Below are 12,092 nucleotides of genomic sequence, written 5' to 3' on the forward strand. Positions count from 1 at the left end.
ATACAAATGCAGACCTGAGACCCCAGAATATGAGGAAATGTCACTGGCTGATTTTGCTGCCTTGTGCAGGTTGGTGAGTGGTCCAAATGAAGGAAAAGATGTGCTTCCTCTTCTAAACCAGCTTGGATTTGTACAAAGGCGAAAGAATGATAAACCAGCTATAATCAGGTATTACCACTGTTCACAGGAAAAAGATCCTGAGCAATATTATGGTCGACTGTTGAGACTTTACCTTCCACACAGATCAGAGCAGGAACTGAAACCACAATGTTTCCAAACCTATCAGTCCTTCTACAACTCGGGTTTTGTGCGACTTCCATGTTCAGACCACAGTGAGTCTGTGAAAAGGGTTGTGAAAAGAAATAAAGACAAGTATGAGAAGAACTCTGAGGATATCGAGAGTGCACTGGAAGAGTTTGAACAAAATAGGGATGTTGTGATCGATGAATGGTGTAATCTGGCTCCTGAATCTGAAGTTGTGAGGCTGCAATGTGATGAGAATCTTCCTGAGAGACATTCTGATGATGAGAATGAACAGGAGAATGTCCCCGACTACAGTCGTCAGTCTGATGCTGTAACAGAGATCAGAGCCATCAGAGAACAACCTGCAGTAGATCCAGCCGTGGTACGTGTAATGTATCAGAATCTGAACCAGAAGCAGGCCTGCGTGTTCTATGCCATAAGAGACTGGTGTATTCAGCGAGTTTGTGGTTTGAACCCAGATCCATTTTTCTTCTATATCAACGGTGGTGCAGGAACTGGAAAGTCACATCTGATTAAGTGTATTCACTCTGAAGCATCAAAGATCCTGAGCAGACTGCCTGCTAATGCAGAAGAAGCTGACATATCAAATCCAACTGTTTTACTGACTTCATTTACCGGGACAGCAGCTTTTTCTATCAATGGCTCTACATTACATTCCCTACTCAAACTACCCAGGAGTCTGAAACCACCCATTCAAGGACTTGGTAACCAACTGGATGAAATCAGATCTGAGCTGATGAATGCTGAAATTATTGTTATTGATGAGATTTCAATGGTTTCAAAACCCCTTTTTGCCTATGTGGATGCAAGACTGAAACAAATCAAAGGCACTCAGAGACCTTTTGGTGGAATGTCAGTTTTAGCTGTTGGAGATTTTTACCAGCTGCCACCAGTGCGACAGTCTAAACCTCTCTGTGTTTACGATCCAGAACAGATTGACCTATGGCAGGAACATTTTCAGATGATCACTCTAACCGAGATCATGCGTCAGAAAGATGATGTGGCCTTTGCAGAGATGCTGAACAGGATTAGAGTCAAAGAAAAGACAGATGAGCTTTCTCAGTGCGACAGAGATTTGTTGTCACAGGCTGTGACTGCACCAGAAGAATGTCCAACTGAGGTCTTACACATTTATGCCACCAACAAGAATGTGGAATCCCATAACGCAGATACCCTGAAGAAGCTTCATTCAAACATCATAATCATCACTGCAGACGATTTCCAGAAGGATAAACGTACAGGCAGAATGGAACGAAGAGACAAACCATTTACAGGTGGGAGAAATGATTTACCTGACACTCTGAATGTTGCTGAAGGAGCTCGAGTCATGCTGACCAGAAACTTGGACACACTAAACGGTTTAGTCAACGGTGCTTTTGGTATACTGGTAAAGGTGGTGAGATCTGAAAATGATGGACACATAATCAAACTGGGGCTCAGAATGGACAACCGGCAGCCTATGAGACACAACCGCAGTGCTAATGCAGCATCTGATGATCTGGTTTACATTGAGAGAGCAGAGGAGAGTCTGAAGTTTAAAGGAGCGGTACGCAGACAGTTTCCTGTAAAGCTAGCATTCGCCTGCACAATTCACAAAACTCAGGGTCTTACAACACAGACAGCTGTAGTTTCAATGAAGAACATTTTTGAACCAGGTATGGCTTATGTTGCTCTCAGCAGGGTGACGTCTCTCAGTGGACTCTATTTGCAGGACTTGGATGAGAAAAAGATTTACGCCAATCCCGAGGTAACTGCAGCGCTCCAAACCATGAGACAAGCCAGTGTTGAGGAAATGATGCCTCTTCTTCAGGTTAGAGAAACAGCCAGCAGACCTGACACTCTTACACTGATCCATCACAATACGGAGGGTTTGCCATCTCACATCAGTGACATCAAGAGTCATCATGAAATGTGTTTAGCAGATGTTTTGTGCCACACAGAGTCTCACCTCCAAGGCTCCTTTGTTGCAGACAGTCTTCATTTGGACGGCTACACCATGTTCAAACGCAACAGACATGTGTCCTACACAAACTTTCCTCACATGGCCAGCAGAAGTGGTGGTGGAGTTGTTGTGTATTTGAGGAATCATTTTCAGGTTCAGGTAAAACAGTATCTGCATAATGTCACTGATCTTGAGTTTTTAGTGTTGAAGGTTCAGGCTCCATTCCCTGCACTCATTGCTGTTGTGTACAGACCCCCTGACTACAGTTTGACACCGTTCATGCAAAACCTGGTAAGTCTTTTAGATTCACTTGAAATAATGGACTGTCACCCAATCATTGTGTGTGGAGATTTTAATGAAAACCAGTTGCAGAGTGGAAGAAAACAGATTCTGGAGCAGTTTCAGTCTAGAGGGTATTCACAGCTGATCACTTCTGCCACTACAAACAAGAACACCCTGCTTGACCTCATTTTTATTTCTCAGCCACAGCTATGTCGTCATTCAGGTGTTCTGAGATCATACTACAGTTACCACAACCCTGTGTTTTGTGTCCTGTCCTCGAGCCAATCATGAAGTCATCTGGTGAGTTTTGAAACAATTACAGATCATGTTTGTTACAGAGTTTACTGATTGTAGAGTATGAAAAATATTTTTCATTGGAAAAAATTGTCTTCCCTACTCTGTCTGTGAGAAGACCCTTTCTTATTGCAATGTTATTAATCATTTCACCAAATCATGGCTGTACTTCATGCAGAGCCGGGAGATCTGCTTTCTGTTATCATGCACCTCAGATCTGAAATATACTGCATTAAACGGACATAATTTATTTTTTATTCTCATGTTTTACATGACTAAATCTACTTATACATTTTTTCATGGATGTTAATTGTCATCTCCTTTTTTGATACTTTTTTTACTCTGATGTATGTATCTCAACAAACGAGATCTTCCCCTCCAAGATGCTTTCAAATATGAAATAGTAAATAAACAAATCCCAGATAAATGCAGGTATTTATTATGGGTCCCATGAATAAATACAGACAATTATATTTTCTTGATTATAGTAAATTTTGTAGAATCAAATGTTTTTGGGATGAATGAGGTTTTGCTTATCATGTTTTACAGGTAAAAAATGTTAAAAGTTTTAAGCTATCTTTAGGCTACCAGAGATGTCTATAATTATACATTATGTAGAGAAAAACATTTTCACAGCTTACAGAATATGTATAAAAACTGATTTAGAAGTACATGGAAAGTTTCTGCATCCATTTTCTGACTTGGCCTTTATCCGGGTGGGTTTGGGTTTGGGTGGATAAAGGCCAAGTCAGAATTCTCTGAGCAGCTGGAAAAAGCTGCTAATAAACAAAGACATCAGAAAGCGGGGGCTTTAGGTGTAGCCCCCGTTTTCTGACGCACTAATTAGATTTAGTAACTGACACCCCATACCAGCATTATATAGACACTTGGGGGCTGAGATGGGTGGGTATGGGGGGGGGGGGGTGGGTGGTGTTAAAAGCACTTTATGTTTTGTAGATGTATTTTTTTCAGACAGGGCACACACAGTCCTGTTTCCTTTGTGGGAAAACCTTCAAACTTCACCATCCTCAGCTGAAACAACAACATCTTAACACCATCTTCATGAACTGCTGAGCCAAACCTGATCCACCAGTGCTGGACTGCACAGATAACTACATGCCACACAGAGACTGCTGTTTTATGAACTGCCATACCAGTATGTCTTCAATGGAGAAGATGACACACCCATCACCTGACCTCCTGCCTGATCTGGAGACCATCATGATGCTGCCACACTACACACCTCTGAGACCATGAATGATGACCCCTACTGAGGAAACTGTATTTCCTGTCAGAGATGCTCAGTGATCCTCAGAGCAGAGAGAGGTATGATTCTTTATCTTTGATAAAAAAAAAAAAAAGTCAGTGTTTTTAATCCAATTAATCAATTTAAATCCTGTTTAGTGCATAAATAATTCCACACTCAAATGATTATACTTGTTGACACTTTTTGAGTTTTAATTCACATTATGGATTACAAATCTATGCTTTTTCTACTCTGTCTCTCTGTGCAGGTATTGCTGTCTTCTGAGTTCTTCAGTGTCCCAAATGAGACATTCAAACCTCATTGCAGAGCTCATGTCTTTCCTCACCATCATGTGAGTGTGAGATTGCTCTGGATTCTGGTTATGTGGCCTGCAGCACCTATAAGGTATTTCAACATTGTTCATTGTATAACTTATTTGTAGTTTTTAGGCCTTAACACAAATAAAATGTTCCTTTTTCTGTATTTTTTACAACAAGCTCGTCCAGTGTGCCTGCATTCCAGCTTCTTAGACTCTACTCAAGTGGACAGAGTATCAGTGTTTGGCCACTCTTACAGACACCAACTTCTGTCAACTCACTGCTACTGATCAGGCACCTCACTCCAGGAAGACAGAGGGCTGCAAGCCTGTCATTGTTTCCAGTGTGGCTTTGTATTCTTGGGGTAGCATCAGATTTTCCCACAAATATTCAAAGGTAACACTTATTTTAAGCTTAGTTATTAAATCAAAAGTCTTCCCTTGTGTTAATTTTATTTATTTATTTTTTTTGTTTGTTTTCTTTTAGATTTATATGCAGTGATCGGATGTGGTGGAGCTTTGTTAACTGTGTGGAAAACATCTGTTTGTGATGATATTTAGAATGAGGCTTTAAGGTGACAGTTTCCATGTAATTTCAATCCTTTTACTAAGCAAAAACATGTTTGCAATTAACATATATTTTTTAAGTTTTGTCTTTTGGATTTATGGTTAACATTCCTCTGTGACAGCAAATACTAAACTGGTCCAAGTAACCAGCATATCATTGGTCAAAGGCAAAAAGGACCACATGTCACGCTAGCAATGAATTATTGACTGTGTTTGTGTCACCAGATTTAACAAACAATATCAGACATATGAAACTGAACTCTGGATTAATGTGCAGATTTTTTTTGTGGTTTTTTTTATTGTTGAATAATTATTTTGTAGAACAAACCCAATCTATTTACCCAAACAATGTAACTTGTTTAGGTAAATAGTGGATTAATATATCTAAGTCTATAAGTATAGCAAGCTGAATTCATACAGACACACAGCTCTAAATCCTGGATTGTAGGATGTACAAAAATGATCATGTGATTATTATGGACATTTAAATAACTATATCTATTGAACCATTACATGTATTCTTTTTAGAAATTACACAATCTCAAAATGTGAAAAAAGAAAGTGTTTAAGAGAATAAATAATGTGTGTTTGTATGAATCCTGCCTTAGTATGGGGTGTCAGTAACTACATTAGTATAGAGTAAGTCTAACAGTGGTTTTCCACATCTGCTCTAATACAGGTCCCCAACCTTTTTTGCGCCACGGACCGGTTTATGCCCGACAATATTTTCATGGACCGGCCTTTAAGGTGTCGCGGATAAATATAACAAAATAAAACTAGTACCGGTACCGAAAAAAAGAAAATTTATTCATAACACACGTGAAAAGACCCAGGAAAACCGAGTAAACGATAAAAACGTTAACAAAATAACGCTGAAAACCGATAAAAACCCTGAAAACTATACATTTCACACCTGAGCCTCAACTTTCGCGGCCCGGTACCAAACGACTCACGGACTGGTACCGGTCCTAGGCCCGGGGGTTGGGGACTGCTGGTCTAATATATATATAGATAATGGGTCAGACATATAAAGTCATTTTGAAAAGTTCATAAAGGTCACATCCATTTATATGTGTTCCTCTTTATCATTTTATATCTGGTCACACAGCTGACTTGAGTTTTGATCAGAGTAGAACCATAACATTCATGCTAATGGTTCTACTGTTTACAGTTACTTTATGATGGATTTCACCCTGGTCACAGCACTATGTGAAAAGCTGTTAGAGGTAAAGTTAAGAAAATTAATACCTCATCATAAGTCACTCTCTAACGCAAAGCAGTGATTATTTTTCACTGTAATTTATTCCACAACAATGTTCTTTATTTGATCCTTGTTTCTTTAAATATGCAAATCGATTGTTCAGCTGTGTGACTCTCCACACCTCAAATATATCACAATGTGGACTTCATTTTGACAGTATTTTGTAGATTGGTACCATATTTATCATTAAATCAAGAAACTGTAAACTAATTGAAAAAATGAAGCTTGTGAAAATTTTAATGTGGCATAGGAACATGTTGTTTATCCTTGCCAAATGGTATTTACACAAAACTCCAGCAAATCAGAGGATATATTTTTGTCTCTCACTTACTATATATGTGTATATTTTTGCAGTTAATAGCCTATCATGTGTCTGCGCATCTTAGGGCCATAAACGTAAACATGGCAAACAAGGATATGTTCACAATTCCAACAGATGCTTCAATTGTTTGTATAGATTTTAGATTAATTTGATTTGCATTTTCTATTAATATTTTTCTGTTTGTCCCAAATGGTATTTTTATTTCTTTATGCCATTATTGCAATCATTGGAAACAACTGAGTAAAAATTTTGTATCATATGTTTCTAAAAATATTTGAATGTTCTACTTTTCTACTACTGGTTTTCTACTTTCTAAACTTTCTGCCACTTTTTGGCATTTTAATAACATTATTTTTGGGTGTTTTAATCTCTGACCGCAGCATCTTGTGCATTTATTACCTAAATGTTGTTTGTGTGGGTTTTGCTTTTGTTTGTTTTTTTGCCATTTTTAGATTTCACCAGCTGTGCAAACTCCGCAATTTTACCTTGGTTTTGTTCCACATTAGTTTATCTGCCGGCATGTTTTCTTCCTTTTCTAATGTTTTTGGTAATTTTTCACAGTTAAACAAGTAACTTTGAGGTTACTTCAGCATTTTCAGCTGTTATCTGTTGACAGTTTTGCCTAATTATTACATTTCTGCAAATTTCTAGCAGTTCTGATAAGTTGTAATATTTCTGCAAAGTTTTTAATTTTCTACTAAATTATATTATTTCTGCTAGGTTACACTACTTTTGTTTGTTGTGTTATGTTATGTTAAGTTATGTTATTCTAAATGATTGCATTTCTGCTAAGTTATTACATTTTTCTTAACTTGATATTGTTCTGCAAAGTTATTAAAATTTCAGCAACTTTTTAAACACTGAGTTTGATTTCTTCAGCTTCTTCAGCTATTTTCAACTATTTTCAGCAGACAGCTTCAGCTTTACAGTTTCCTCTAAGTGATTGCAGTTCTGCTAAGTTATTACATTTTAGCAAAGTTCTTTTGCTTCTGCAAAGTTTTTACAATTTCTGCAACTTTTCAGCTTTTTCAGCTACTTTTTGCATACAGCTTCAGCTTTAAGCATCCACACTGCATTTTCGCAGGAAATGCAAATTTTTCTAGTTATTATTATTGTGTGGATGCTTTAAGCATCCACACTATTGAGTTCCTGTTTCTCTTTATTCTTTATTATTATTATTGTGTGGATGCTTTAAGCATCCACACTATTGAGTTCCTGTTTCTCTTTATTCTTTATTTTTATTATTATTATTCTAGTTGCCACTTTTTCTGCTTTCTTTGGCACTTAACTACTTCCACAATTTTTATGCTATTTTCACCATTCAAATTTTATACTATTCTGCTATTTCTGCTAAACATCGCTATGATTTTTGCTATTTTTTGCTATTATACTTTTTAAAATATTCCACTTTTTTCCTTTAATTTGTCCCATTGAAATGAATGGAAAACTTCCAAAATTCTGCTAAAATTTGCTCTTTTTTGAAACTTAACTACTTCCTCATACTTTCGCCTAGAACAACCATTCAAACTTTAAAATGTTCACAAATTATTGGGCTATTCAGGTATGATTCAGCTTTTTCAAATCTTTTACTGTTTTACTTTTATGCCTCTTAAAGTTTTGAGTTGCACAATTGTGATTTTTCACAAAATACATGCGTTGTAATGGTTGCTATGCTCTTGGCTTCCAGTGTGCCACTGAAGCTTTTGCAATTTTCACTTCACGTCCGAACAACTTCTTGCTACTTGCTCAATTTTCACTCAACTTCCACAAATTATACATCAAAACGTAGGTATTTTTGCTGGCTTTCAGGAAATGTCACTATCATTGTTGTGGGATTTATAGAATTTTCGCAAATCTCCTCAGACCAACACAAGGTCTCAAAACTCTCCATATAAAGTCAATGGAGAGCTTGTTCAAAATCATCGCTGGATTTCTGTAATGAGAGGCATATTCGAATCGTCATATCTCCTTAACGAAGCGACTTTAAGACATGAGGTTTGTCCCGGTATATCTTCAGACACTCCTGACGCTCACAATTCAAGAATTTCTTTCTTACCTATTACCGTTCTGAAATGAATTGGACTTGTTTGAGGGTAGGAAATTTGTCCCTCGCTCAGATTTCTTCAGATTTCAAACTGTGGAAATGAACCACTTTTTTCTCTCGTCATAACTTTTTGTTGGATTTCCACAGAGACCTGAAAATTTCCATGATTGTTCACCAAAGCCTGCTGTCTCTTACGGTGAAAGAATGATATCGATACTCAAAATAGATTTAGAGTTAGAAAGCGTTGTTTGAGGGCAAGTCAAGGCAGTTTTTGCTTCGCTCTACTCAGTTATGGTGCATTACAAGTCAAATATCTTTAATAATTCATATTTTAATGATAAATTGTTAACACTGGAAGATTCCCCCATCTCTTCTGAACAAAACGGTGTAAGAATGACCATTCTAGACCCTACGGTTAGGAAATTATGGTCATTTGTTTGAGGGGAGTCCTCACTATGAGAAATAGGCTGCAATAATCCTGTGCCTCTCTGTGCTGCGTGTGTAAAAAGATGCACCTGTTTTGGCGGGAAAACGTAAACAGCCACTCTGATTGGTGGATTTAAATTCGGCAGCTCTCTCCCTCTGTGTCTGTCTGTGTGTGTGTGTGTGTGTGTGTGTGTGTGTGTGTGTGTGAGTGCGTCTATGTGGTATGGATTGACATTTGACCTGCGCTGTACCTGGGCTCCGGGGACATTTCGACTTTTTGCTGTGTATTCATGTGTCCCCCTAAAACATGACTTGTAAATGCATTTTTAAGTGTCTAAATAATAATTTTTTCTACTTCTTATGAGGTCATTATTTATCTTTTGACCTGTATTTGCTTAAACTGTAGTGTAAATTCATTTATTAAACTATAATTAAAAGATTTTCTGATTTTCTTAAAAGTCCACCTATACCCCTCACCTTATTTTTGTGTATTCCAGTGTATTGCACAGCGACGTTTCGAGTTAGAGTGGATGTGTGTAGGTACTGCAATTTAATACACATTTTCAATACACACGGCCGGAAGTCATTGTGATTGGTAGGCTATATATATAGGCGGTACCTACAGGAAACGGCGCCACAACTTTCGCGCGCGTGCCCTTTAACAAGTGTATGTCGACGGCAATACGAAGACGGATTAAAAACACAAAGGTAAGCCTTTTTTAATGTAAAATGCACCATGACTTTAATACTATATGAAATTATAGGTGCACAGGCCTATATTAAACTGGTTTAATTTATGCTTTATGGACTGTTAGTGAGTCTTTGAAGAAGTAAAACGGCCCCAGCGTTTGTCATTGAGTAAATAAAATAGGGCTGACGACTAACCGCGTCAACGCGATAAAGCGGGCTAACCCGTGTTAGGATTTACTCGGTGTTAAAGCATTATTGTGGCTTAAACGTGTTAATGCCGACATCGCGACTAACGCGATTAACAATTAAACCAGCGCAGTCTGAGTCAAAATCCCTGATGTCGCTGTTAGCTAATTTCGGGCAGTTTGTCCAATGTCTGTCCATTCTGCTGACAGCCCTAAAATAAAAGCAAGGGTATAAGTGTATTTAGTCGTGTATTTATTTATATGCCTGAAGAAAAAACTTCTTACAGTTTTGATGCCTAAGCTTTCTCAGTACTTGTATCACTCTCTGCAGTCGCCATTACAGAAATGTCACATGTCGCCATTTTGAGTACTAGGCCTTTAACATTTTAAAAGAAGGCATAAATTAGCACTATGAATAAGTCAGCTGTGTTTATGCTGTAAACTACACTACTGCTAGTTCTGCTACTACTGATGATGATGACAATGATGACGATAATCGTAATACTTTATATGCTTTGGTAATACAGCCAATCAAAACGTACAGGAGAACATGCGAAGGAGACGCATTCCTCCACGGGAGGATGCAGTCTGTCATGTTTCTGCTGGAAGGGACAAACTGGGACTTGATATCCACTACATAAATGCCTTCAAAGGTAAGTTGGTCTTTAGTTTGGATTAGATTTGGAGTTTGTCACTTTGTCTTTTGTCACTCACTTGGTATGCCTCTGCAATTCAGGTCGGGGCATTTTCACGACTGTTCCATTCCAAAAAGGAGACTTTCTTTTGGAATACAGAGGTAAACTCATAACAAAAGAAGAATGTGAGCGGAGACACAGAGTTTATCATGACAGCCTGAAGGTGTTCATGTTTGAATTCAAGTTTGATGGAAAACTCTGGTGGTGCGTATTATATCAGTGTAGTTTGATTAAGATTAAATTACACATTGCTTTTGATTTATGAAAAAAAAGCTTCCTAACTAGTTAAGCTAATACTTTTTTGCCTAACCCCACAGTGTGGATGCATCTCAAGAAGATGGGTCATTAGGCAGACTTGTCAACGACAACCACATCAGTCCAAGTGCTAAGATGAAAATATTAAATATCAATGGAAAGCCCCATCTATGCTTATTTGCAAGCAGAGACATAAGTCCAGGTGAAGAAATAGACTATAATTATGGTGACTCGGATTGGCTCTGGAGATGCAAGGTATTTCTACAATTGTACTTTTTGGAACTGATAAATTGCATACCCTAAGCCATTTTTACATTTGTACCTACTCAAATTGGCTTAACGTGACTTACGGCATCTAGTTTTTCACTGAAATTGAGTATCACCTACTGTGCCTGGGGTAACTATAGCAATGCAGCCGAGCATCCAGTGATATAAATGCCACAGCAAGCATGGACGTCAAGGTGACAAAATGCCTGCTGCTCAGTCTATACTTTAGTGTTCAATTCAGGGATCACGCTGTTAATTTTGGTCGCTATTTCAAACATTTCAGAGTTTCAAAAATGATGGCTTGGATTTTCACGAAGGAGGCGCACTCATAACTTATCGAGTGACACCATTGACCAGCCACCTGGTGGCATTCAGTCTATGTCAAATTTTCTGATCACTTTGGATCACTTGGAACCTTGGTGCAGTAGTTACTGAAAAACTACATGGTACTATAACCTACTGGAAAAACAGGGGTAGGTACTAATGGAAAACAGGCAATTGTGATGGCTGCCACATCAAAGCCCTCTAAAAGCACTAAAAAAATATCAGCAGGTATGCAGAAATAAAAAATGGCTTTCGGTTTCTAAATTTTAACAGTGATTGATGTTTAATGTGATTCTACACAGCAAAATCTCCAGTGTTAAATTAACACTGGAGAGTGTCTATAAGGGTCCACACCTCTGAGTGTTAAATACAACACTGTTGAGTGTTAAATTAACACTTTTGACAGTGTTATATGTTTAAAAGTAACCTAGTCAGTTTTGAAGATTAACAATGGCTAACACTGAGCAGTGCTGATTTTCTAACACTGGAAAATAACTCAAAATGTTAGAAATATTCCAGTGTTAGAAAATCAGCACTGCTCAGTGTTAGTCTTTGTTAATCTTCAAAACTGACTAGGTTACTTTTAAACATATAACACTGTCAAAAGTGTTAATTCAACACTCAACAGTGTTGTGTGGACCCATATAGACACTCTCTAGTGTTAATTTAACACTGGAGATTTTGCTGTGTAGCCTCTTTAGTTAGATTCATT

The 12,092-nt window shown here is 37.8% G+C and overlaps 1 protein-coding gene across 2 annotated transcripts; it reads left to right on the plus strand.

Moving 5' to 3' along the window:
* Positions 1 to 9,463: 9,463 nt before the first annotated feature.
* Positions 9,464 to 11,764, plus strand: LOC147310757 (histone-lysine N-methyltransferase set-1-like). 2 transcript variants are annotated; one of them, XM_086267544.1, is made up of 4 exons: positions 9,464 to 9,672; positions 10,367 to 10,492; positions 10,576 to 10,738; positions 10,852 to 11,764. In XM_086267544.1, exons 2-4 carry the CDS (start codon positions 10,390 to 10,392, stop codon positions 11,090 to 11,092), a joined length of 507 nt encoding a protein of 168 aa, XP_086123670.1. In that variant the 5' UTR covers positions 9,464 to 9,672; positions 10,367 to 10,389; the 3' UTR covers positions 11,093 to 11,764. The 2 variants fall into 2 exon arrangements, with proteins under 2 accessions (XP_086123670.1, XP_086123671.1); XM_086267545.1 differs by having other exon boundaries at positions 9,464 to 10,492; positions 10,852 to 11,044; positions 11,340 to 11,759.
* Positions 11,765 to 12,092: the final 328 nt, after the last annotated feature.

Source organism: Aulonocara sp. 'chitande type north' Nkhata Bay, linkage group LG16 (genome assembly GCF_057382095.1).
Source record: "Aulonocara sp. 'chitande type north' Nkhata Bay isolate Kocher_YH1m ecotype deep benthic linkage group LG16, A_spYH_male_GT1.1, whole genome shotgun sequence".
NCBI classification, from domain to species: domain Eukaryota; kingdom Metazoa; phylum Chordata; class Actinopteri; order Cichliformes; family Cichlidae; genus Aulonocara; species Aulonocara sp. 'chitande type north' Nkhata Bay.